The sequence below is a fragment of the Sprattus sprattus genome, assembly GCF_963457725.1.
Source record: "Sprattus sprattus genome assembly, chromosome: 2".
Lineage (NCBI taxonomy): Eukaryota > Metazoa > Chordata > Actinopteri > Clupeiformes > Clupeidae > Sprattus > Sprattus sprattus.
Window position 1 is genome coordinate 10,905,917 of NC_137921.1, and position 27,922 is coordinate 10,933,838.

Consider the following 27,922-nt stretch of genomic DNA (forward strand, 5'->3'; position numbering starts at 1 on the left):
TAGCAATTTGTTTTTTACTTGCTTTAACAGCATCAATCATTCCTTTGTCCAATGATTCCAGGCATCATTATTGAGCTCTTTGAAATGACATTAATTAATCAGATAATTTGAAAATGAAAATAAATTTGCGACTTTTTTAACGGGGTAAAATGTCTATCCGCTAGATAGTATATAAAATGACAGGCGATGACATGCTAATTAAATTGAATTAATAAGCTTCGATAACAGCCTGCATGGCCACATTGCCATCACTGAGTACGCCATGATAACAGAAAGCTATGTGGGGAAGACAATAGGCCTGTGCAGAGAAAGATGAGCAACCCAAACCTACACGTCCCGACTTGTATTTGCTGCATTTGGGTCCCTGTGAAGGCAGAGCTGTGAAGGGCCAGAGGAGTGTCTTGGCAGCACTCTTGTCATCTCACCCAGCGGGCTGGAAGACTATGGTTGGAGAGCTGGAGAGGCTGCCGTGTCTTGATGATTAATGGAGGACGAGTTGGAGGCGGGGACGTGGGGAGGCATGTATGCACAGATTATGTTGTAAGAATACAAAGTACAATGGTGCTAAGCTTAGTAAAAATCAGTTTACTTTCCCGTTCTTTGGATTTACAGGTAATTATTTAATGTATGGTTTACTGGTTAATAGTAAGAGTGGCTTAACCCACCATCTCTGTGTATATGCTCTATTCTGTTGGTGGAAGCTCTATCCAGTGAAATTCAGTGAATGGTGTTAAACACTGAAAATATATTACCAAACAGAATAAAAACCAAACACATTATTATTGTTTCAAGGCGCACCATCCTTTTATTACACAAAATGGAAATCATTAGCCATTGTCATAAGCCATTATCAAACCCTGCTTCATGTACATTTCACCAATAGTCCCCAAAACAAGAGAGTAATTATCCTCTCGAAATGACAAAGCCATAGAACATATACACAAGCAAAATCATCCCCATATTCTGGTAATAATGTTGCTAGAGAAATTTCAATTTCCCTTCCATAAAACATGGTGTATTAAGCTTCCTAAAATCCCTGGGAAATGCATAAACTACAGCACATAGCAAATACATTAAACATGCATTTACGTCAATGTCTATGTGACAATAATAACGGCTGTAGGTCTCAGAAGCTGCCTTGATGATACAAATACCCATAGAGCTTGATAAGACCGATCTCTTCCCCGATGTTCGAATGAGGCACAAGACATGAAAGTTCAGTTCAGTCGATTTGCTCTTTTTCAGTTCCACTTGGAACTTGCTGTTTATCACACAAAATCCATACTAGCTTACCAATAAGGTTTGTGATGGATTACGTCAGAACACTGAAATATGCGCATCCTGGAATTGTACTTTTCTTTGCAAAAAAAAGTTAAAGATACATGTAAGCCTTAAGATGATGACAAGGCCTCCCTTTCGTAATACATTTTTTTCTGGGTTGCACAAATAAAAACATGGGAGTTGGCCTGGATCCATACACAACAAGCCAAGAGCAATATATCAAGGAGAGCCAACTGTGTCCGCAGCCAGAACCTCCCATTCATACACTGATAACGAGTTAAAGGCTCCTTTCTGCACCCTCCCTGAAAAACTCCAGGTATGGAGTTCATTAAAGTTAACAATTCCCTGTAAATCACCATCCTCTGAACTACAAATACTGGCCCCTCACAACAGACCTGACAGTTTGAGAGGCCCAGTCCTCGTAGGAGTGTGAAGCTGCAGACTGGACACCATGTCAGGGAGAGTTAGTGCTATTGGCTGGGATCTGACAGACATACGCGCCTGTGGAGAGTCTTGGTGCACAGCACATACAAGGCTGCAGGGGCGTTTTTTTTTACAGGTGTGTGAGTGTATGGGAACCCAGAGAGAACCCTTGACCCTGTTGATGGTGTGTGTTGATGTCCCCCTCTGAGGCCAAGTGTGACCCATCGAGCCGAAATGCGACGGAAGGATCCAGTCCATGGTCCTGAACACTGAAAATAGGCTGGGAGATATCCAAGTCTATGGGTGTCCCTCTGCTGATGTGTCTAATGCTTCTGAGTTTATCCAAATGGGTTGCCACAGGCAAATAATAGCCAGTGCTTAACTTTGGTGCATGATGAGGTACCTCACAGAAGACGTCTTTATGGGATGAAAAAGATATGTCACCTTTCTCACAGGTGTAAATAGTCTTGTGTGGGGGCTGAGATGGGAGATGAGCTGGACTGCTATGATACATATCTGCTGTGGAGGCATTCATTCTCCCCATCGCCATCACTTTGTCCTTGTGGTCCTTTTTGCACTTCATGCGGCGGTTCTGAAACCAGATCTTAATCTGCCGATCGCTGAGTTTCAGCAGAGAGGCCATCTCCAGTCGCCGCGGGCGGCACAGGTACGCGCTGAAGTGGAACTCCTTCTCCAACTCCAGCAGCTGCGAGGTGGTGAAAGCTGTGCGCGCTCGCTTGGCACTCCCCTTGAAGCCGCCAATCCTGCCCGTCACCAGGAGATGCGTTCCATCAGAACCGCCATCTGCTTCACCTGTGGAACGTCATGACAGTACATCAGTGTCTTTGTCAAATCAGTTTGCGTGGCCTGGAGATATCTAGTTTGTCTCACAACAACAGGCTCCTCTGTCAATACTGAGGAGACAGACACAATTCATGTTTCACATCTGCTGTTAAAAACAGTATGCCCTGGTAGCTTTCTCACTAAGAAGTCAGTCACGTCTCTTTGTGAATTAAAATATATACTCTTTAGAGCCCTGTCCTCGTACAGACCCCTATTCTCGACATAATTGCTTAGAGTAACTGGCCTGCAACCCATTTGCCTTCGTGCCCGCGTTCTAAATGGGTTATGAAGAATCGACTTGATGTCTGAGTGCACCTAATTTTAAATGGTTTAAACTACAAGACCACTATATAGCTCTGTACCATTCGTCTTAGCTGCCCACACAGCTAATGCAAGCAGTTTATCATTTTATCATTTCACTTCGAAATTGAGGTAAAACTAAAGTCTGACTTCAGTTCACCTAACTCCTCCTGTGCAGTTACTTTACTTTAATTCCTCTCTTAAATCATGCAATATATTTTTTTAAATGTTCACCATTAATTCATAATAGTCTATAGTCGACCTGAATCCGCAATGCACCGAAATGGGTTCATTTTCATGTCAAGGAGACTTGATATTCAGTCATTAGATGAAGCAATTTCTAATATATTTTACATGCATGCAGTATTAAGCGTGCTTCCTTGACAAAAACAATGGAACTGCATTTTCAAAGGAAATCAAAACCCTACACAGTCTAGATTTCAAAACAGAATATAAAAAGATTAGACATGATAAATAGACATTATATTGTGCTCATTTAAAAGTGGTCAGGAAGGGCAGTCCTACTGGGATTCCATTACTTTTTAATTGTCACCTCTAGTAATCTGAGGTCAATGACAAAGACTTCCAGTCCAGAGGTGCAAAGTAAAAATGCAAGAAAAGTGAAACGATATTGTACCGTGTGTCACATCACACATCATTTTGAAAAACCTAGCACTATCCTATCAAGTTATTTATGCACTGAGTTGAGAAGTTATTCATCTGATGTGTACTGTTTTACTTCACAGCCTCCTGCCATAGCACTAAGAGTCTGATAAGTAAAGGATTTCCCACTTCAGCTCAGAAAAGAAAGATGTGGTCTGCTGTATTTCATCTCATACTGCTGAGCTGCAAAACACTTCGCTTATACGAACTGTTTTGCTACTACTGAAATTACTACTGTACAAATATATTGACCTATGCCACTGACATCTTGAGCAAGAGATGGCAAAACATTTATAGTATAGTACAGTAGTATAGTAAATATAGTATGTTAATCTATACAAAGCATACCACTAAACTCGAAAACCCTGGTCGACTCAGTCATATGAATGAGCTGTGCTTAAATAACTGTTATGTTACCTGGGTAGGCTAGTTTTCATGAGAGGATCTGGTAGACTTGCATCATGATCAAATCGATAAAAATGATAAAAATTGAGCAGTCTCGCATGTTAAACGTTAGGATCCCGTCAAGGAACAAACCCATCTCTCCACATAACTAAACACATTTATTGCTGGGTTCATATTAACTCTCTAGTAGCAGTAATATCGTATTTATGCCCTGATAACGGCGGTGATGTTTATAAGCAGAAAAAATCTAGCCTTCTTGGCTGTTTCAAGAAGAAAACTCAAGATGAATCATGTACATTGGGTATGTACAAATGAGTCGAATTATGCTGATGCCAAAAAACACGTTTACTGACGTGACTATACAGCAGCCCAAGCTAGATGGCCCTTACACCAATAATTAGCCTAAGGTGAACTGACGGACAAGTCTGTCAAGTGAAGGTATCTCTCTCTATCTCGCTCTCTCGCTCTCTCTCTCTCTCTCTCTCTCTCTCTTGCTCTCTCTCACTCAGTTCAGTAGACTTGTTTGTTGACATGACCTTAAGAAACAGTATTGCCAATGCAAACTTGGGGAACAAAACATGCATGACTATAAAGGGCTAAAAAATCAAACTAAATTATTTTCTCTTTTATCACACGTTATCTTAATATCTAGGAAGATGAACGTCCCCAACCTACCCATGCCAATCGCCCTTACAAAAAGACAAGCCCCAGGCAAACTTGACTTAGCCCCTGATCAATAGTTATAAACACTCCTGATTGAAACGTCAAAAGTGATTGAAACATCAAAACTATTCAGACCTGTCTTTGTGGTAAAGTTGATCACCTTCTGTTTCTGGGTTGCTCGCGCCTCTCTCATCCAGGGGTATATGTGCTCCGTTGAAAGCCAGTGAGGGGAAAACTCACTTGGTTCACACTGACTCGAGCCAGCATCTCCAGCAACGCTTGGACCTCTGTCCGAGGGCTCCAGGGAGCTCCAGGGAGCGTAAATCTCACTTGAGACACGGCTGACATCACCAGCATTAGCGCGTGTTTGGGAAAAGTAAGTGCGCGCTGGTAGTTCCGGGATATGGCCGCCGTTGAGTCCCGCGCTGTGTCTCAGATCATCGCCAGACACTTGCTCAGAACTTCCATCCTGCAGATGACAAGCATAAGATTTGTGATTTGCTGAACCAGAGCCGAGTTGATGGAAATCAGTTTGAGGAGCATTCAATTCAGCTGTGAACATTTTTGCTAATGTTACAATGTTCTGGGTCTAATGTCTAATTATTTTAATTTCTGATAATATAATTGTATCTTTATCGCTTTGGGGGGAAAGAACTGTTAAAGCTTATTCATACTATGGGAACATGAGTAAACCTTTATGTCACGTGGATGTTTCCTCCAATGGCAGCACGAAGCAAATGATGCTTGAGTTGTCAACTGTCCGATAGCAACTTGGAGTCGGACAAAGAGGCTTTCTCGTCGTACCAGTCAGTTTTGTATTTCTCACGTAACTCTGCAGAAAAAAAATAAAATGTATTGTAGTCATATCGAGACAAGTAACTATTCACATTTGAAAGGAAGGCAGAGGAGGGTGAAGCATTGTAAGGCGGGCAGTTGGAGAGGAGATGAGCAAAGTACACTACTGTAATGATTAGGCTACGTTAAACGATATCTGAGAGTTACGCGTCATCGGAAGATATTGTGTTTTCATTTCGCAGTTTCATTAGGTTTAACATGTTAAACATCTATTTTAAATGAAACTACAAGGAGATCATCCGACCTGAAAAGTAACACCGACCAGCATTATAATGTGGTAGGTTCTATTAAACTATTAAGTCTGAGTCCTTTGGACTCGGAAAAAAAAACTCGAAATGTGGACTCGTTCGAGTGATCAATACAGTCCTTTCGATAGTCTAATGTATTTCGATAGTCTAATGTGTCCATAGCAAAAGTAGTTTGTTATTGTCTGTTGGCTGTTATGTGCACCTCTTATTAAAATGTTTTAACTGTGACCTGGGTTGTAGTTTCTTACAGCGTTATTTGTGTACGATTCCAGTGACCTTTTCTTCAATAAACTGTTTTTAATTGTAATGTTATTACTATATTGAGTATCTATTAAATAAACACGACTGAACACCAAGGTATAGCCTACGTGTCACGTATTGCGGAAAAGCGCACCCCTTACCTGAAGGCAATCGACTTAAATTTGTTGAATGGGAGTGGTCAAAACAAAGGCGTTTTGACACTCAGTGCGAAACAAAGACGGAGAACCTCACAATAGAATTCACCCTTGCACAAACTAAAATATTCGACTAGTGGTGGAGCATCTAGCAACTGAACTATACGCACAATAATATCCGTATAAACTTTGAATTCCACCACTTCGTATTGTTTTCGAGACATGAAGCTTAATCCACTGAAATATGACCGTCATAATATGTCGATGTCCCAAAGAACAAAGGAAGCAGGAACTGTACAGTAGCGTATTAAGAACAACGAATGATTCCTTGAATTCGAGATGTATAGCCTAGGGCGGACGCCTGTCTATTAGTTGACCCAAATAAACTTGTTGACCTCATATTTAAAACTGACATTTGTACCTGTATTCATAAAAGGTGTGCTCATCTCGCCTCATGTAGCTTTCACAGAGTGAGAGCATGAGTCATTAGCTTTGCAGTTGCTCTCAATTTGATATGTTGGTTTAAAGCGCAGATATAGCTTGCAATGCATGAATAATGTATGATTAAAGGGTTTCCGTGATAACTTTAACATTTCTGTTGATAAAAATACGTAAACTGTATGATATTTCGCGTGTAGGCTATTTCGTCCAGCTTCGCAAGATACAATGTCCTATACTAACATCCGTCCGTGTTAATGGTAATTGTTAATTGTTGCTGCAGAGAATGAACACATGCAGGCCCAGTCTGATCTTGATTCTTTAAGGTAATGTTAGTTAGTTAACATATAATGCAAATATACATCAAATAGGCCTTCTCTAAATAGGCGATAGGCCGACTTTCTTGATGCAAAGTCAACGCGGGTAGTCCAAATGTACCACGAAAGCCCCTCTTCGGAGTTCCCTTCTGATGCTGGTGCTTTTCAGACAACAACATATCTTCTGAAGTACGGTTTGAAGGGATCCAGTAATACGGCCAAGACCATAGAACTAGGCTTACTGCATCAGTCCACAAGCACACGTTAACCCATCACCTATTCTATATAAAGTTCATAGATTGCTGGTTCATGGTCAGTTATAATGTAACATTTCATTTTCTAGTGAAAATACGATTAATGACATCATAATGCAGATCAAACAGATCAAACTCACATTTCGAGTTGCCAATAAGTGAATCAGACCGAACATCTTTAAATAGGCTATTTGCAACCCATTTCCCCCCAAAAAACATACTAAGTTGATTCAGTCACAGAGTTGCACACATTTTATTATACATCCGTTAAGGAGGAATATCAAGAAGGCGGTCTTGCCCTTATCTTCTTCAATTGCACCACTACAATCAATCTTGTTTTAGAAACGATTTGTTATCCAGAGCTCAGTGAATTGCTGTCAAAAGGCTTGTCACATAGAGGCATTCGGCATGCATATTACAAGTCCAGCCTCAGACAAGCTGCAACACCATTAACATGAAATATTACTGCACAGAAGTGGAGTGTATGCAACTTCATTCTATAACATTAGAAAAATTAGCACGCGAAGAAACAATACCACATTAACCTGGTATTTTAATTGGTGGTCTTGCACAACCGTTAGCTCATGGAATATTTTCATTATTTCTTGTAAATTCAGTTTGGGTAAAAATGAGTAAACATCATATATTGTAGCTAAAGCACGCTTGGACAAATGAACAAACAGCATACCTTTACACCATTATAAAGCGGCGTGAAATCGTGATTAAATTGTATGTGTGCAAGTATTTGTCCTGTGTAATGTTCATTACTCACAGGGCGAGAATTGCCAGTTATCTGCATCCTGTCAGGCGCAGCAATGCATAGGCTACTATTATAAAAATGGAAGGTGACTCAAATGAATGTGAATTCTTATTACAGACATTGTTATATAGTGTTTCGAAAGAATTAAATGGTGGGTTTATTGCATCGCTTTGACACAAGAAAATCTCAAAATAAGTTCAGTTTGTCTCCTGTGTCTCGCATGGTTGAGCACATTCGCTGCATTTGAGCAGGAATCTTTGATGTACTAGCTCAGCAAGACCATAACTCAGCGCCTCCGTGAGTATACTGCAATTCTCCGTGAACTCTGTTTGAACCACGTTGCTGGCAATAAATCATTTTTCTTTCTCTCACAAAAGCGCGCCGGTCTCTCTGGGTGTCAAGCCTTTTATAATTCCTCCTTACCTTCTGCGCTCTTGTGGCTGCCGACACAAACAGCTGCACAAAGCATCGACAGAACCCTTGCATGTCTGACCGACAACATGTTAACTTCAAGTAAAGAACAAACCTAAAAATTATGAGCGCAAACGTTTCCAAATCAAATAAATCTACACTGGAACAGGAGTTTGCAAAGGCAACGACTGCCTATTTTATCTCTTTATGTTTATATTTCTTGTGTTGTGTTTTTTTGGCTCTATAACGGCACCGACAATGTGCTGAATGAAACCATGACGTTAATGAGTTACTGCTTTAACGTTAACAACTGTTCAAGGATGCAATTAAAATAATAGAAAGTTGTAATTGGATTTACGTTGAAATGTGGCTTATTTTTAAGAAGACCAAGTTGACATCATGTGAACTGCTGTTGCATATTCACATAAACAAATAAACCCATGTAAAAACTGCATGCAAAAAGCCTGTGTGTGCAGCTACGCCACAGTGGTGCAGACTGCTCTTGAACAAAGGCATTAACGATCTGTTTTCTGCGCTCCAGAGTTGAGCCTTAAAAGAGATAAGAAGGTGAAGAGAGTAGGAGAGAGAAAGAGAGAGAGAGAGAGAGTGACAGAGAGAGAGAGAGACTCTAGGAAAGAATGTTAATGGGTAGTGGATGTTTTCGGTTATAACGATGCATACAAATGGCCCTGTCTCGGTACACCAGGCAGAAGATTTATTGCAGATGTGTCCTGTATCGCTGTAAACAATGCAGGGTTAAATTAAAGCACTCAAATCTATGGAGTGCACCACACACTGTACCTAAAGGCTCGATCGGTAATATCAGACCACAAGTTTCAGGTTTGTCCCTTACGCTGTGCTGTGGCTGTGCCATAAGAAAGTGTTGCTGTGAAGAAAAGTATTGATGTGCTATGGAAACAAGCTGAAATGATTTTAGCTTTACGTTGCATTTTAGCTTTATGCTCATTTCACTCGGATTCTCAGACTACTGATAACGAAAACGACGTATCTGTTTATAATTAAGATGCATGCTTGTGAGATGTTGTACTCCGCACAGCAGTTGTACATTTGTCGAAAAAGTTTGTCAGACCGTGTTGTTGTTTTCATCTTTTATTTCAAGACTAGTATGCCTATCATAAAAAATAGCCTACCTGTTTCCGACCTCCGTAGGGGAAACACATGTAGTTTACAATCACCAGACTCTCCTTCTTCCTTAAATCAGAGACTTGCATATTTATATGGACATGTAAGGGTATAGGCTACATTATTTAATAAAATAGGCATACATATACTCGGTAAACTATATTCTAAAATGGCTGCACACTCCGTTTCCCTCAAGATTCAAAAGATTAAATAAATCATTTAGGCTCTGCATCACGCCTTACGACCTCTACATGACCTGATATTTGCTCCGACGGGAGAGCAGACACCATGGAGGACAGGACAATAGCCCCTCACACTCCGTGACACCACAGAGGCCAACAGGCACTGAAGGCCATTCTCTCAAGAAAGTAAAACGTTTTCTGAGCTTTAACCAAGTCACAATGGTTATTACAATGTGATTTTTTTGATTAATTATCTGCTAAATCATTATTTTGCAGTTCAGATGTTTTAAATACAATCCAGATTATTTTTTGCCAGTAACAAGTAACATCAGTTTGAGACCTTGGAATGCAGAACATTCCTGTTGAAGTGTTGCTATGCCTGAGGAATACACAGTGTTGGCCATGTGATATTCAGAGAGTGCAACAGGAACTTTCGATTGATCGACCTGAAGGATTCTTCCATCTTGTTTCAAACATCTCTAGGGACATTTAATGATGAGGGACTATAGATGAGGGTCTCCCCTGAAAAATAATGTCTCATGTACTGTGCCCACCCCTTCCAAATTGATGTAGTATATCAGAGGGAGAGAAAGAGAGAAGGAGACAGAGAGAGAGACAGAAACTTACGTGTAACTTTAAAAATCTATTCAGTCGATTTTCTACCGGTTAACAATTATTCCATGGATTCATTAAAGGTCACAACAGCCTCCATCACAAATACTTTTTCAAGCCAGGCGGTTGGTTGGTAATGCATCCTAGGATTTCAAGAAAGCTACCATGTCCAAATCATGTCTTTAATTCTTAGATTTCAGCCTGGTCAAATTGACCTGTCCCACCAAGATGTAAGCCAGCAAACACCTTTCACACTAAGACTGATACCAACAACCCCTCAAAACCAGTGTTGGCTTTTTCAGAGACTTTTCCAGGACTGCTAAGACAGGAGCTGACCCATATCAGTAAAGGCACATACTATAACCATTAAACCTGGACACAAAACTATGTGTATCAATTGCACAGAAACAGCCTCATCTGAGAGAGAAAGGCAGAGAGAGGAGAGCGGATGGAAACTGATGAAGACATATATTTGACCTCAGAAGTGAGATGGACTAAGCTTTAGATTTGTCTTAGCTTTGATTCCAAAAGAAATGTGGATGGCTTATGGTCTAAAATAATACAGTTTCAAATGAAACAGTGAAGAGGGAGAGAGTGAGCATGGTAATCATAGAAAGTTGGTGAATTTATTGACAAATGATCCATTCACTGTGTTGGAGATTTACTATGTAGCCTCTCCTAATGTGTACGATATGCTGTGCCAGATTGTAAACATCCAGAAAAATGATTAGAGATGTACAATGAATAAGCAAAACCTTCACAGTGAAAGCATTCCAAAACATTATGGATTGCAAAGACAACCCTCAAGTTTTGTTTGTGAATGTACCTCTCAACTGCGATTTCAATAAAAAGCTCAAAATGTGGACATATAGGCCTAAGTCAATGAAAAGCTTATCTAAAGTAGCCAATATCTGAGCTAAACTCTGACTACAATGCTTAATTAAAATGACCAAGACCTGAAAGCTCATCTTTTCAACCAAAAATAACGGGATGAGTGAACCTTTTTAAAATCATGAAAAGGGCTGGCCCTTGTGAGATGCCCTGTGCCAGTGTCTCTTCAGGTGAGGTGATGCAAGGCAGATGAACACTCCATACATAGGTAGCATCATCTGTTGTTATGGATAACAAACTAAATTACAATGGCTATTTTGAAAATTTTAGGAAGACATTAGCTTACTGTTGCTAAGTATACGCTAAGATTTTTGGTGTTTAAATCACTTGTCTTCTACGGAAGATCCAGCAGTTCAGTGGTAGTCAGGGAGACCATTTGGCGTGGAAAGTGGGGTCAGCCTGAGTGTAAGGGTGAGAGGGTGACATCCCAAAACAATGGCTATGGAGATGGCCTGAGCCATTGTGGACTCACTGCTCTGTTTCTTTTTCTCCACACTCGTGCACTTTTCAATGATGTTAGCCTATACACACAGGCGCCCACTTCACAAACACACACATACCTCTACGAGGTAAGAAGTAGCTCCTTCACAGCAATGTGGAAAATAGAGTAGGCCTAGATGCACACACACACACACACTCACACACACACATGCCCAACAGTGGTCAATGTGGGAGAATATCTCCTTGGTCCCTGGACATAGAGGAGTGACCCTAGTTTCAACTCTGGGCTTTTATACAGCTGTCACAGCTGCAGTTTAAACAGATCACTTCACAACAATGCTCTCCACGGACACCTTTCAGCACCCTCCAAATTGTTAAAACACTGTTCTGAGAGATTTCAAAATAGCACATTTTAAAATATAGCTTAATGTTTTCCACTGGGATGCCGAATTGTGACATCTGAAATTCTAATTTCTACGCACACTTGAAAATTCCCTTGTAAGGTTGAGGAAGGTCTGTGAAGTCTTTCATTGGCTATTTTCACAAAGTTTTGCATATTGAATGATACCAAGAGGAACCAAAGGATTTCTAGCTAAGTATTTAAATAAGCTCTAAGGGTTAAGTCAAGGCTTGACTCCATCAAAATATACTTGCGTTTTATATAAAATATAGCACAGACTATTACAAGTTTAGTAAAACTAATATCAATTTTGATAGGTCTTAGAGGTTGAAGTAACAGAACCATGAGCCTAGCCAGTTAAGGCTAACCCCAACCACACACACATACAGTACACACACAGGGTCACCAAACCTTTCTTTGGGCAGTTCCCAAAGCTGATAACTTATTACTACATACAAATTTGTTTGTTTGTAATAAGATCCCTAATACTAGCCTACATCAGGGCTTCCCTGTTGCTTGGAAGAGCATTGCCCCATACGAACTAGTTCATTAAAACGTTTCCTCAATTCTGATAGGCATCAGGGCCTCGTTTCCCGATAACGACGTATCTACGGCCTACGTGGATTTTGGCGACATCGTAGACTCATCATAGCCGTAAGTGCGGTGTCGGGAAACCGCTCTGCAATATCCCTCTTACGACCGATTTCAAGTCCTTTTTAGCGTTCGGGAAACTAGGCCCAGCTGCCTGTCGATGTAATTTGAAGAACAACTTCTTGGTATATATACACCGATTAGCTAGTTGAAGCCGAACTCCATGTTTTATCATCCGATTCAATATTGTAACTTAAGGAAAACAAAATCGGTTAAGGAAGTGAAGAAATTAAGTAAAGTAAGAAAATTATAAAATTACCTGAGAGTTAGACCGTTAGACGTTTCAGCGAGCCAGGTAAAGTAGTGGGCCTCGTTTCCCGATAACGACGTATTTTAACGGCCTACGTGGATTTTGGCGACATAGTAGACTCAGTAACACTTTCTATTTACGAGCGTTTCCCGAACATCATCTTAAAGTCAGGTGCACGAGCGCAACGTGCACGAGTTCTTAAGTATCACTTAGGTTGGAGCTGTCCATCACAGTGGTTCTGAAAGTAAAGCAGTCGATGTCAGACGAGTCGATTTTCTCACTTGTGTATACATGGGTTTCTCGGCTACGTCATCACTGGTTGCGTGCGCAATCTCGCGGCAGAAAGAAGCAAGATAACGTTGAAGTGGATGAGAAAGCTGTGGAGGAAGGCAACATGACAGGGAGTTGTTGTGTGGTGAACTGCTCTAACAGAGTTGGTAAGATGTTCAGTATACCTAGGAGGAAGCATCCGTTTGCCAGGAAAAATAAAATATCAAATCAAATCAAATATAGAAAAAGGCTCAACAATGTACAAGGTTACGTTTGGGAATATGTTGAGGGTGTGTGCAAGCATTCATGGCAACAGAATAGGGAACGGTAAATAAGTAATAAACAATACATTTAAACTGGGCTTTCTGTATTCATTTGTATTAGGGTAGATGGCTTTCTGCCGCGGATTTGCGCGCGCAGCCTTCAATGTTTGTATACAAGAAACCCATGTATAGGCTCATGAATGAAGTTCCAATATAACAAGTGTCGACATAAGAACAATACCTCAATAAATATATATAGGCTAGCGGGTGCCACCCTCTTGATTGATTTCCAGCCTGGCTCAATGACATGTCAATTTCCTAATATTGCAGCCTAACTACACAGTCAGAAAAGCCATCTCCTAAAAGCCAACATATTATTTTGAATAGTCTTTATTTTCAAACACTCAATATTCTTTATTTCTATTTTGATGGGAATAGGCAGGTGAAACAATGACATTCTCATGATGTGCTATACACAGAAACATCGTTTGGATTTCTTCTAAGGCCGAACGACGCCCCTGGTGGATTGCATCGCTAAGTGTGAAGTTACTACTGGTTCTGACCACACGTAGAATTCTTCTCAACGAAAGATAAACTTAAGCTAAGTGCGGCGTCGGGAAACCGCTCTGCAACGTAGGATCCCTCTTACGACCGATTTCAAGTCCTTTTTAGCGTTCGGGAAACGAGGCCCTGAGCTATTGAGGTTCTATTAAATCGAGTTTGAACATATTTCATCGATGTTGACTTCCTGCTTTGGGCCTAGTTTCCCGAACGCTAAAAAGGACTTGAAATCGGTCGTAAGAGGGATCCTTGCAGAGCGGTTTCCCGACGCCGCACTTACGGCTATGAGTGTACGATGTCGCCAAAATCCACGTAGGCCGTTAAGATACGTCGTTATCGGGAAACGAGCTCTCTGATAACAGGCCTGATGTTTCAGAGTTGTCCCACAGCAGGCAACGTCAAAGTAATGAACCAATTAACGAAAAAGTTAATAGGATGTTTTACTTACAAGTCTGGAACTATAGAACTTCAGGCCTTCGCCTGATCGTGACAGAGCCCTGCACATTTCTGGTTCAAAGTTAAGAAGGTCAGCAATTTCAATAAGCACAATGCGCCTTATGGCTATTTTGTCATTTGATGCGCCAGTCTACACTATTACAGTAAAAGAGTGCATTACAATAGTCTCTAATTTAGCAACACTGACTAACAAATGTGTACATGGTATTGCAGAATTAAATCCCTCGAAGGCCAACATTATTTCAGGGCCTTCTTTAGCCTACGTGTTTTACAAATGGCGCTGAGGTCATGTTTTTAGGAACAAAGATAGGCTAGCAACTCCTCGTTTAAAAGCAGGCCTATCCAAACATTGTTACACACCACACGATAAGATCGAAATTATTGGTGTCATGAGTTGTAAGATCTTATGTGGTCCAATATTTTAAAAAGTCTCCTCATGCTATGTGCCTCTAAGCCTACATATATGGCAAAAGGGAGACATCTTGCATTGTGAAATGTTGCGTCTTTTAATGGGAATGATTAATTCAATAAATAAACCAAAAGTTACATTAATGTGTCCACAAACACACATAAACTTTAGCTTGTGTCCAGGACTGTGTTACAGGTGTGTGCGTGTGTGTGTGTGTGTGTGCGCGCGCGTGTGTCATGCGTGCGTGCGTGTAGCCTATGTGGGGCACAGACAAGAATTTGGGGGGTTGCTCATAAAGTTATCTGACGTTCGTCTTCTCCGAGGCAAGTTTTAAAACAGGAGCTTAGTGCTATGTGTATGTGCAATATAGACCAGAGGATTTCACAAAAACCTTTATCAACATAGTTTTTTTATTTGTCCAGTGTGGTTAATCAATTTAAATTAAAACCAACGATTAAAACAGCCATCTATAATAATATATGTTTCCTGGTTTAATTCGAAATAAGGAAAGAAACTATCAACTGCAGGCTGGAAATTCACCCAACACTGTCAGTATAGTCCTTCAAGGAAAGCTTATAAATAAATTAGGAAGGAAGCGAAGAAACGATATTAGATTTAGGTATGTTAGAGCTACAATGTTACACTTTAACACTCAAACGTCAATCAATTATAACCAATGAATAATCAAAATGGTTAGGTTATTAGGCTATATTAGGCTTTCTATTTTAAAAGTAAAACAACTTAAACAAAAATAGGACATTATTTTCTTTAATGTCTTAAGTTCTCCAATTTAATTATAAAATTGGTGTTTCTACTCACTCGTTTCTCCGATCATGTCTGTTGATTAAGGCCTTCGACATTCCCACATGGCTGATAAGGCTTGGAAAGGGCCAAAGTTACCGCTGGGCTTACAATTGTCGAGATTTGCCCGATAGCTCACCGCTCACTTAGGTCACTTCAGCGAGCAACAATAGAGCAACACAGTCAGATGTCCTCACTGCACAGCCACATTCATATAACTGCACAGTCTGCAAAGAAAGAAAGCGCACTGGCGGGGCCCGAGGAAATCTAAGAGGGCAAGCACAGAAGGTACACGTTGAGAGATGCAGGCAGGTCACGGGGTGGGAGAGGTCGGCCATCCCGGCTCAAATTAACTTAATGGAACAGAAACTGTGCCCTCGAGATGAACTCGGCCTTCTCGCCTCTCACACGAAACTTCAATAAAGTACCTTCTCGGCCTCGCGACATGACGGCGACAAAGGGATGACCGGTATGCTGCGACTTAGGCATGCACATTCATTTCTCCCTGCTGTCCAGTGGTATAATGGCCTCTGAATGCCGTTCTGGGGCCTTCTTTCATGCGCCTCCTCAAAGTCATGGCCAAGTCAGGCTGGTGTACACGCATGCGTTTTTGCACTTGCCGGAACAACAGCATTAAGGCTATGTACAGGCTATAGACTAGTTTCTATATTATGTAGCTGCTTAACGGGGATTTGGGAATACCTGTAAACACAATATATTCCAGCGCGATTGACTCTAACCCTGCCGTAGGTGATTGATGATCTAGAATACCTCTTCTCTTTGTGCTTCTCAGCCCCCCACCTAGTAGGCCGTTGTATACTCTTAATTCAAGTCACACCGGTTTTCAATCAATCAAATACATTTGCTGTACACCTTCAAGCTATAGTTTAGTGCTACGTGAGTAAAGAAAACATCTCTATATGTTTTACTGAACAAAACATGATTGGCCGAGGTATTGTGAGTGACTGCATCAGCCAATGATACATTATTGTAAAAATCTTAGATACGAGTTTTTTAAGGTACAAGTGAATTTGCTTCGTTAGGATATTGCATATGGGAATAATTCATATCCTTTTTCAGCGTGTAGCCTACCATACTAGCGTTTGGGAATGCTTTTGGTCATGGATTCCTCTTTGGGGAATGTAAACACTCCGGATGAGGAGGTAATGACGTCGTGTGGAGCACTGACCAGCGCCACTTTTAAAAAAAGTTCTGGGAAGAAGAGCACCAAGGGAACGTGACAAAACAACGCCGAATTACTCAACAGGGGGCATGGTTAAAACTATACGTGGATTTTTCACACGAATTTACATGTTCATATAGACTAGCAGATTTCATATCAACATTAACCTACTGACTCATGTTCTATCACTGAAAGGTTTTTAGTATTGGGCGTACTTTTATTTCTGTAATTTCAAAACAGGAAATGGTGTTTCATTCTTTCCAGTGCTTTGCAGAGATGCTGCCAATACTCCTAATACTGTATGCTTCAACTATTAAAGCTTCCACCACTATTCATAATATCATCCTAGATGCACTATAGTTGCCTGATGAGTTGTTTTTCAAATTAGATTCTATCCATCACAGAATTGGTATTTAAAATCCATTTTGCTTTTAGAGTCTCAAATTAATAATTACTTAGAATAAACACATTTCGTAGGTTAAGTGAATCATTTAAAAGTGTGTTAGAAAAAAACAACGATCTGTAGCATACCCAAAAAATTATCCTTTTTATGTAATGCAAGGTTGTGCCTATTTTTTTGCATTACGCAATGCTTAATAGCCTTGCAAGAAATCATGGTGGGTTTCGCTGATGTTAAGTCAACAGCAAAGCAATCTTGCTGAGGTAGAAAATAGGGAACAATATATCATTAAACAAATGGTTATGTCTCTATTTTACCAGTGGCATTGATTTTCAAAGGCATTCTGAGGTGAATCCAATCCAATAATGAGCTAGGAACTGTCTCTTGCAGTCAGGCCTGATAAGATCTCAAAGGAAGGGCCCAGACTATTTCTTCTAATCGAATGCGAAAGTGATGACTATAGCATAGCACACCTACACTAGCTTTTGTTATGGCGAAATATTTAAGGCAGAAAGACACATCGCTAACTTCTCATTACTAAGTGATCAATTCGAGAATTTTACTTTTAGTATTATACTAATGCCCTAAAAATAAAAAGCCTGTGTGAACCCCACGCCTACGTGGGATGGTCTAGGCCAATCCCTATCAGTAGAGAACATAAACATTTGCAATTGTAGCCTATTTTAGGCAATGCTGAGTATATTTACCTCAAACAGCTTTACATTTTCACTTACTGTGGCCTTATTTCATCTGTACACCTTTCAAACACATCTGCATGTGTCAGCACTCGATCAGTCAGGGTTTATTCACAGAATGGCCATTTGGCCTAAATTAAACATGGATGATATTCACTCAAGCATTTTTTTTAAACTAATAGACACTCACTTTTTATTGACCAATATGATTATCACAACACTAAACTGGATTTTATTGCATCTCACAATGATCTGCTTTAATAGCCTAAACACAACATCACCACATAACCCAATAATAATTTAAAATCTTTTTATACGCCGAATAACACAGTATTTCAGATATGTTTCAGATAAACAAATAAACTCGGCTACTTTCAACATCCGCGTTTTATGTTCTCGGCGGTAGCATGGAAATACAAAAAGGAATGTCCTCCAATCCTGGATGTGAAATAAATAGAACAATTGTGCACTTCACCTTGGCAGCTGTGGGTAGACAGTGACCCACAATAACACTTAGATATATTGTCCGTTTACTGTTTCATCCAGAACAGCATTTTCATACAAAACATTTTGCCTCCGTTTTAAATAAATTAAACCCTGTATCGCGTAAAAAAATCCAGTGGTGTTCGCATAGATCCATGCTAGACAACATGCATTTCATGTAATTGTGGACTACATGGGAATCCCTTTTTACGCACAAGATAACTACGAAAACAAAATATATTATATTCTATAAATTATCAGTCATTTCTTTCTGTTTCATGAAATTGTTTTTATAACCTTGTAATATCCTCGCCACGGTCAGATCCGGAGAGTTCATCGGTAGTTGACATGGTGCTTGGTGCCGAGGTGGCTCCTACGATGCTGACTGCAGAGGTTGTGCTGGACCCGCTGGATATGCCTGTGGAAGAGGACGATCTGACTTTGGTGTTGGGCAGCCTATGGTCCTTCTTCCACTTCATTCTGCGGTTCTGAAACCAAATTTTGATTTGCCGTTCGGAGAGAACCAGGGTGTGAGCAATCTCGATGCGCCTTCGTCGTGTTAAGTAACGATTATAGTGGAATTCCTTCTCCAATTCTAAAACCTGCTGGCGGGTGTAAGCCGTTCTAGACCGCTTGGCATCCACTCCATTGTAATTGGGATTCGCTGAAAGGGGAGAATGTGAGCAAAGAGAAGAGAGGGAAAGGGAGAAAAGCAGTAGCGAAGGAAGAAGTGGGTAAACAAGAATGTCTTGGTCTTTAATGGTGTCAGTGGAAAATGATAGGAATGGGGATTTAAATATAACTACTTGTATGTCTCCGCAGTAAAGAGACATTCATGTAGAAATCAACACTGAATTATTTATGTAACATTGCAAAGCTTTTTTTCCTGTCCCAACTCTCCCTCCCTCTCGCACACATACATAACAAGAGAAGCCACATGGTGATACGGCTGCCCAGAGTATAGCTCGGCTATAAAATTTATGGTGGGTGTAATTACCGAAGCCGAGTCGTAAATCCACCTCAGTTGTGCCATTTCAAAGGCTTCTATCCTATAGTAGCAGGGGCTGCTGAGAAGATATGGGTTATAGGGAGTGAGACAGGCGGGAAGGGAGAGATGTAGGAGGATGAGAGAACTGGATGGAGCACAGAAAGACACAACTTTCCTACCGGTGCTGACGTGTATTTTCTTCATCCACGGGTATACTACGGGTAGCTTGTCAGAGGCTGTGCTGTTTGGATGCTCCGGCGTGGCTTGGTTGCAGGCGGCAGAGGCAGCCGGTGGGGTGGATGGGGACATGGGTAACTGTGGCTCACAAGATGCAGGTTGCCCTTTCCCTGCGAGCAGGTGCCCAGAGTGTGGTAGTCCATGTCCTCTTTGGGTCTCGGGCTCGGGGATGCTTGGGCAGTTATACTGGCGCTCCTGGTAGCCTGACCGTGGGGGATATAACTCCTGGTGGTGATGCTGGTAGCCAGTGTCCCTCGCGCGGCCGTAATATTCGGGACTATGGTCTGGGATATAGCTGTTTTGCGAATATTCCTCACATGGAGGAAATTTCGGATCGATGTAGTTAGAGTCCATCAAATACGAGCTCATGATCATTAATTTCTGGAGTGAAAAATAATTTTTCTAGCTTTGTCGTTTTTCTGCTCCATAAAGCCCTCCTACTAGCGAGCTACCCTGTAAAGTTACTTTTACCACGTGATGCAGTGGCCCAATCGCAGTGTGAGAGGTAGTCCCCGGATAAGGAACCAAAGATGATTCCAAATACACATTCATTTGTCGACATTGTACACACACACATACACACTCACACACACACACACACACACACACACACACACTCTCTCTCTCTCTCTCTCACACCTCTTTCTCTGTCTCTCTCTATCATCGCCAACAGGATCCGCTCATTAAGATCAGTAGGTAGGCCTTACCTTCAAGTGATGTATAGGCTATTTATGGGGCACCACGTTTTTGGCGCTTGGGTCAGCAGGAGTATTCAGGGATGGACAAAGTACAATAGAGAATCATTTTGATTGTAAAACATTGCGTTGTGACCACCAGAAGGATGTCTGTTTTCATAACATGAACCTGGCACAATAAGATCTCGGTCAACTCAATGATCTTAATTAGATACATTTGTATGACTTAACCCTGCAGACGAAATCCCCCTGTGCCATCAGAGAGGACGTAGATAGAAAAATAAATAACTTTACTTTGACACGTTAAAAGCCTCTACTCGATCTGTTTTATGTATTATTTATCATTTAATGAGGTAATTAGGCCAACTGTTGGTATCAGAAATTGTTTGTCGTTTATGTTCATTGTGTTGTAAAAATGACAGAAGAGACGTCTAAGGTTGATGGGTCAAGCACTTGCGATTGGATTGGTAGCTTTGGCAGCACCTTAGTGGAATTTTATGGGGCTATAGAAGTCCACAAATCAACATCTCGAACAGAAAGGGGCTGAAAAGCCCCTCCAGTGTAACTCAAATTCCTGGCCTAAAAAGTGCAACTCATTCTCCCTTTTCATGCAAGTATTTATTCTTAGTCGAACAAAATAATGTTAACCGGATCAAAAGGAAGTATACTTCTGACAAACACATTCGGTATTCCATATATTCCAGCATTTACAATATAGCATTTCATGTAAAACTAAATTCATTGGACATGATAAGATTATCACATGGGACTTCAAATACTTCACTTGTGCAGCTTTTAAGTTGCCCATGTATTCCTGTAGAGACGCATTTGCGATTATTTGGTTGTCACACAAATTCGGTTCTACAGGGTACATATAGACAACTGTTTGAAGAGGAAGTCAGAAGCTTTGAAGGCAGGATGACAGTATAGCAGTGCATTGCAAAACGAAAGTATTGCAGCTTCTGTAAGGTTTGTTGACATTTTTTTCTTTGGGAACTTCACACAGAGTGCATGCACGGTGCTTAGTTACAGTAACAACATTTACATCCACTAGGGCAAGACATAATTGTATACAGTTATTTGATGAGTAAAATAAACAATTTCAAATACTCTCTCCATGGCTTGCAAAACTTCAGATGAAACTGTATAAATACTTAAGTGCACATTTATTTCCTACACGTTTGTAATGAGATTTCAGGCCAACGTCAACATTTTCCCAGTTCAATCTGTCCTTGAATTATTCTCAAAGTAGTATTCTTCTATGTTCCATTTATTATACAACAGTCCCATTAATCTTGTGTTTTAAATAGCATGCTGAAAAGAATGAAAACACTTCTCTCTGTAAAAGCATCGCAATTAGTCAATAGTCCTGCGAAATACCTGGCTACTTTTGACGATGTGTAGGCCAATGCTTAATTTGTGAATAGGGTTAACAAACACGTTTAAGGAAATAATTAAACTGGCCGGAAAACAGCATAGGGGCGTCCCCTTAGATACCATGAGCATATCTGGCCTGTTACTCTTTATTCAGTGCTATAATTTGACAAAACACAGTTATGACAATAACTATGATCAGAAACATGTCAACTTGTTTTAGCAAACCCACTCTAATCCAACTAACGTTTTCTAAAACCACTCAGAGAGACATGGGGGTGTGGTATGGGAGTGGGGGAGGCTGAGATTGAGAGGGGGTCTTTTTGCCATCAGATGCTATCAGGTCCTAACCTTTGAGGTGCCCCTCACACTATGAATATTCAGTTGCAAACACGCTGGATACAAAGCGTACGCGTGACAGCACAGATGAAAAATAAGTTTCCATTGTGCCCCATTCTTTTTTTGCGCTCATCATTACCATATGACCGCGCCGTAACCTGAAGAGCTGCATACATTTGATATATTATTTTCAGTAAAACATGATTACAAGGACTACAAGGTTACCAATAAAATGCACACCTTGTTTTTCTTTTGAAGCTGGATGCAAAATTGCCGCGTCTTTGGAAACTTTGTTTCATCCAAGGGTGGACTACATAGCATTTAAACACAATAACATGTCAATAACTTCTTTAATTGCCTACCTTAATTGTTACATAAGTTGAGTCGTCTTTAAATCAAGCCGTGTTGGAGGAATAAGGACACACATGGTGTTTTTTTCTTATACATTGTCCGTTTCAGTCTCAGAATATCATTGGGGATTTTTGTTCACCCTAACAGTCTGAAAACGCCTCCCCTGCACCCACTCGCCCCCTCTGCAGTGCTGCGGACGCATTTTAATATTAGTTAGACAGCCTGACCTGCATTTCACCTCCCGCGCTTGACTCGTTCCAATAGTTCACTGCCACGGAGTTATTGATGGAGGCGCGGCGATGAATTCCTTCTGCACACAAATGGCTTTAGATCTTGCACCTAGTTCAATAACTAGTTATGATGTTGGACTAGAGGGGGGGAAACGAAGCCTGCGGGCGAACTAATTTGATGTTTCATTTGTATGTTGGGAAATGCTTTTCAACTCAGAAACGCGTCGTCAAAGAAACACGTTCACACGCACACACTCACAAACTCTGCAAAGTAGCCTACACCAAGTTTCTTAAAATATGCACTACAAACACTGAAAAAAGATAGATACATAAATAGATGGATAGATAGATAGACTTCTCGGAAGCTAAATGACACAAAAACTGCATCATCAACAATATGTACCTGGGTACTGTCAGATTTAATAGATTTCTATCTTTTCGAGCCAGTTAAATGCAGTAGGAAAATGTACATTATATTAGAAATTACATTTTATGTAGGCCGAAAATGTTAACAAGAAACAAGAAGACATAAAGGTTATGTTTTCCTTGGGTCTCAACTATGTCTCAAACGGTATGCGAGACTCAATTCTGTAGGCTGTATAATGTTTCATTACTATTTTTGGATCATATTTTTTGTAAGATAGATTCGTGGAAGCATTAGAAAACAATATTTAATCAAGAGAAGTCAATGGGATGTGAAAACATCCAATCTCAACCTTTGAAAATCAATGATTTGTCTGAAGGAACCTTACTTCCACAGCCTTAATCCTCGGGGGACACACGTATCGATTATTTGGAGTAGAGTTCAGGGATAGACTTGGTCATCGATTCTCTGCAAACTTATTTTAACAAGGATGATCAAAATTGAACTACAACTCGATCAAAAAACTGACTGACTTTACATAAGTTGAAAAGGAACATTGTGGACGATAATAATTAAATGATTCACCAGTAGTCAAAAGTAAGACCATACTCCACATATCACAAAAATCATCACTGAATGATGACAAGATAGGCTTATGTTCACATACGAATTAAATAATTGAATGGATAAAAGGAATCGCAGGCTCATGGTTAGCAACAATGATGTCACATTCTTTGACATTTTGCTTGTGTTCCTTATATACATTTTTAAATGTTAAATGTTAGTTTAAATGTAATAGGTCACAGTCGTCCGTGTGGCTTCCACAACATATTTCATTTTGTATTAATCATAGTCATACATTAATAAATTAATCAAAAGAGAAATAACATGAAATTCTAAAAGGGCTGTCGAGCATAGTCTACTTAACCTACCAAATGCATATCGTTAACGCTCGTTTTACTGAGTACAGTTAATTGTGAAATTATCCACAGTAGGCCAGATTAGACTGTTCCTGGTTTTGCTGTCAAATTTATCAAAAGGAAAGAAAATACGGGGGGGGTTATGATAGGTTCTTTTTGAGTTTGAGTTCAAAACGTATGTTTATGTTGTCTACTATTAGGGAAAACATGTTATATCCAAGGATACAATTTGTTTTACTAAAAAGACTTAAAGACTGTAGTATTAAACTAGTTTTCAAGGACTTATTCCAATGCATTTGCCCGTTTCTAGGCAGACAAATGTCTTTGACAGTGGCTGCCTCTGGAGCGAGTATGGCCCTTATGTGGCGCAGATCTGAAATGTCAGGTCTTCTCTTAGACTCTCTCTACCACTACTCACAATGATGTAGGTTAACTTGCTCGTGGTTCAGCTTTGTTGTGTATTTATTTGTAGGTATATTTCTCAGGCTACATTGATTCACATTATCTACAGCAATGCTCCTGCAATGCGTTGTATTATTGCACTTAATGCTGCAAAATAGTTCCTGTCGTGTTTCTGTCGGATACTGTAGGATATTGGGGGCTGAGAGGAGACTTTAAGGACATTTCTCTGCCCACCATGTTCTGACGTAGGCTACTTTTAGCTAGCATCTCGTCAGCCAATGTCTTTCCAAGGAGCCGTCTGCATCATCAGTGAACACTGCCCTCTCTGTCGGCTACCAAGCCGAACAAGGGGAAACAAGTTGCGTACAATGTGGTGTAAACACACCGAGAAAAAAAAAACTTACGAGTTTGCTTAGTCCTGCCTCACGTCACAGCTGTCTTCGTTTTTTCTTCTGTGCTGAAAAGAAAGGTAATTTTGTTTTAAAGGCAAGTGGGGTTGCTTATATGACAAACAGCTCACAGTTTACACTTTGTTGCAATAAAAAGTTTAATGCAATTGATCACTCGGATGAATCTGAATTTATCCTGCAGATTTTCACTTGCCACTTGTTTCCACTACTGTTGTGACTTCTTTCCTCTTACAATTATGGCTTTTTTTGGGAAATCTTACATTTCCTTGAGGTGATGCCTGACGCGAAATGTAAACATTTATAATTGTATACAAAACAGACATTTCAATAATGTTTCACTTCATTTTACACATTTCAGTTGTGGCAGAATGAAGGTTACACGTTATTCGAGTCCATTGACCTACAGAGTACCCTCAACTTAGTATCAAAATGGGCTGCTGATGATTTTTGTAAAATAACTGACATCATAATTTCAATTCGCCATTAAAACAATCGGTTATTTAATCTATCAAATACGGTAAAAAACACCAATTTGCTTTTTTGTCATGTCTCCTCCGTTGTCTCTCATTCCCCTGTCTCTGTCTCGGCATGTTGCAGGATAATTTAAGCGTCCAGTCCAAGGTCGAGATCTGACAAACTAGGACAAACCGGTGTATTTAGCTCAGGTTATTTTCAGTGTCATTTCGCCAATGTATTGGCGTATTTTTAGTTTGTGATGAAACGTAGACATCGAGGAGGCTCCTTGGAGGACAACAAAGTGAAAATAAAGATGGTGCCCTTATTGTCAGGCGTTGAAATAAGCCTACTAAATTAAGCCTCTTAAATAGATTTTAATATAAACCTACTATATATTCTTAGGCGTTGAAAAGGAATTTGCATTATCAGCTCTTTTGATGAAAAGCTGAAGCAAGGAATGCCGGTTGTATCAGACATGCCATGACATTGTTTTAAACTCCATACAAAGTATGCCACAAGCTAGATAGTAGTGTGGTAGTGTAAAATATTTCTTTATTTTCTTGATAATTGGCAGAACGTGCACTGAAGTGTAACATACTTGAAATTGATTTTATTATGAAGATTGGTTAGTTTCCAGGAAGATGATCGCACACAGACATCACCTGCTTCCCAGAGGTTGGACTTGATTAAATTAAAATGGCATATCAGAAGTATTCTTTTGTCCTAATAGGTGTACCGTCTGAGAACGGAGTTCCCTATATTGTATGTCTGTGTGCTACATAAATATACTGCCACATCAACGTGTGTTTTTATCACACTGCGCAGATCTTCACAGTGAGTACGAACATGTATCATATTTTGACGAACTGAAAACCTCTCAAACTAAAGATTGTGTAACTGATGCGTTTATTCGTACCTATATGTCCTACAAAATGCATCCCACTAAAGCATGACCTTGTTGAACAGAAAGTGTCCAGTTGTTCTGTTAAGGTGGCCACGTAACAGCACCCCCTATTGGCGCATTAATTTGTGTTGGTGTTTTCATTAATTTATTGGCGTTTATTTGAAGGGCTCGATTGAAACTACTTGATGAGTAATACAAAGAACAAAGACGCAACGACACAAAAATCCTGTTGGAGCCACATTATATTCAGCAAAAGACAGACAGCTAGAGAGAGAGAGGGGAGAGTGGTGTGGATTAAGTGTCTCATACAGTGGAAATAATTTGGTGTAATTTTCACACAATACTCCTTTCTGTAATACATGAATCAATACATCAGACAGTGACTATTCTACATGGCAAGACAGGCTCCTTCCATTGTGGTTGGAAGTGTACCATATTTTGTATAAAAAAGCAGATTGCAATAACCATAACAGATGATTGGCAGGACGTTTTGACCAAAGCCTTGCCACATCATTGAATATTATAGAATCATCTATGTTCGAAAGGAGTTCTTCTGATGTTCAATTTCACAAAACCAAATCCAAACTAGCAGTAGAACTTCAAAGGACTTTATAGAATGTCAATGTAGTCAAATAGAACAACTGACTTTGTTGTATTTTTTTTTACAAAAACACTATGGGGATCATTGGAGACACAATCACACATATTGCTTTGCTTTGCCAATGTTGCTATTTCTTAAGTAGTGAAAATGTTTATCCCTGCTTGAATATACTCCACAGACCTCTAATTATTGAATTGTATCCCAGGAGTCTGTAGCAGTGGACACCTATAAATGAGTGATAAAATCATCTATGTGGTAAAGCTTGTAAATTGTTAATTCTGTCACTCCAGTGCTCACCTACAATAACAGCTGACATGGCCGAGTGAAAATCTTCATAAGCTTGGAAGTATGCCATGTGAAATGTATTCTACTTTCAGGTTATTTCCAAGAACAACATCTTTAACCTAGATACTACTCAGGAAACCAAACAATGGACTATTTCCTCTTAGAAACATTAAGGTTGTCACTGAAAATCCATCTGACCAATAGATTATTCTACAGACCAGAGGACTATAATGTATTAAAAAACGTGTCTGTCAATTGAAAACATGATCTGGAGGCTATGAGAGTGGCCCTCAATTCTCAAATCTGTTCTACTAGCAACTCTGTCATATTGCTCCTGGCCTATCATGCATCCATATCTGTGGAATCATCTCACACTGTCATTGTTCCTTTACAACAGTCTTTCAATCCATATGCCTTACAGATTTTTTTTTTGTTATGTTTACCAACCTAACTACCTGCACAATTACAACAGTGAGTCTTGATTTCTGTTTAATCATATCCCATTGTGTTTTCTTCAGAACTTCTGTGAAGGGTTTGACATTGCAATCTAACAGCTAAAATAATTATTATTACTTAATCACCATTAATACTGTGTTTTAATGATGAAACCCTGCCACCATCTTAAATAAAAAGTCTGAAGTCAAGGAGTTGGTCAGTCTCAATGATAAGAGGATGAACCCAGCCATCACTTGAGAAACTTTCCCCAAACAACACGCCCACTTCCCACAGATTGGCATTGTCAAAAAGACTAACACACAAAGATTAAAGATAGAATAAAATGCCATTTTGAATGCAACCTAACCTACAAAATTCAACTCACATACCATTTTTTTTAAATATTTTTGTCTGTTTTACAGTGTTGGAAGTTTAACTGCAGCACCAGCATCAACGATAGCATCGAGATACATTTCTGAATTAATTTGAATACCTAATCAGTGTTTACACTTTTAACCCCCAAGTTACCCTCAATAGCTCAAGTCATGTTTTGTTTTCAATCTTTATGCCAAAATGTTATATGA

The 27,922-nt window shown here is 40.0% G+C and overlaps 2 protein-coding genes across 3 annotated transcripts in view; both read right to left on the reverse strand.

Moving 5' to 3' along the window:
* Positions 1-801: 801 nt before the first annotated feature.
* Positions 802-27,922, reverse strand: part of hoxc3a (homeobox C3a) — a 42,857-nt gene continuing 15,736 nt past the window's right edge. The window contains exons 2-5 of one of the 2 annotated variants that reach the window (XM_080833030.1): positions 24,652-24,699; positions 5,272-5,410; positions 4,714-5,047; positions 802-2,517 (exon numbers count right to left, since the gene is read on the reverse strand). In XM_080833030.1, coding sequence (XP_080689156.1) covers positions 1,835-2,517; positions 4,714-4,771 — 741 coding nt within the window. In that variant the 5' untranslated portion in view covers positions 4,772-5,047; positions 5,272-5,410; positions 24,652-24,699 and the 3' untranslated portion in view covers positions 802-1,834. Of the gene's footprint in view, positions 2,518-4,713; positions 5,048-5,271; positions 5,411-24,651; positions 24,705-27,922 lie in introns of both variants that reach the window. The other variant, XM_080833029.1, reaches the window with a different exon arrangement.
* hoxc4a (homeobox C4a) lies at positions 17,880-20,986 on the reverse strand. Its single transcript, XM_080833031.1, has 2 exons — positions 19,515-20,986; positions 17,880-19,011 (listed from the first exon to the last, which is right to left on the reverse strand). Exons 1-2 carry the CDS (start codon positions 19,945-19,947, stop codon positions 18,638-18,640), a joined length of 807 nt encoding a protein of 268 aa, XP_080689157.1. The 5' UTR covers positions 19,948-20,986; the 3' UTR covers positions 17,880-18,637.

Excerpts from the sequence above, each read along its gene's own strand:
- hoxc4a (XM_080833031.1), bottom strand. The coding sequence starts at position 19,947 with ATGATCATGAGCTCGTATTTGATGGACTCTAACTACATCGATCCGAAA. Across the intron at positions 19,012-19,514 it reads GAAAATACACGTCAGCACCG|CGAATCCCAATTACAATGGA; the intron begins GTAGGAAAGTTG and ends CTCCCCTTTCAG.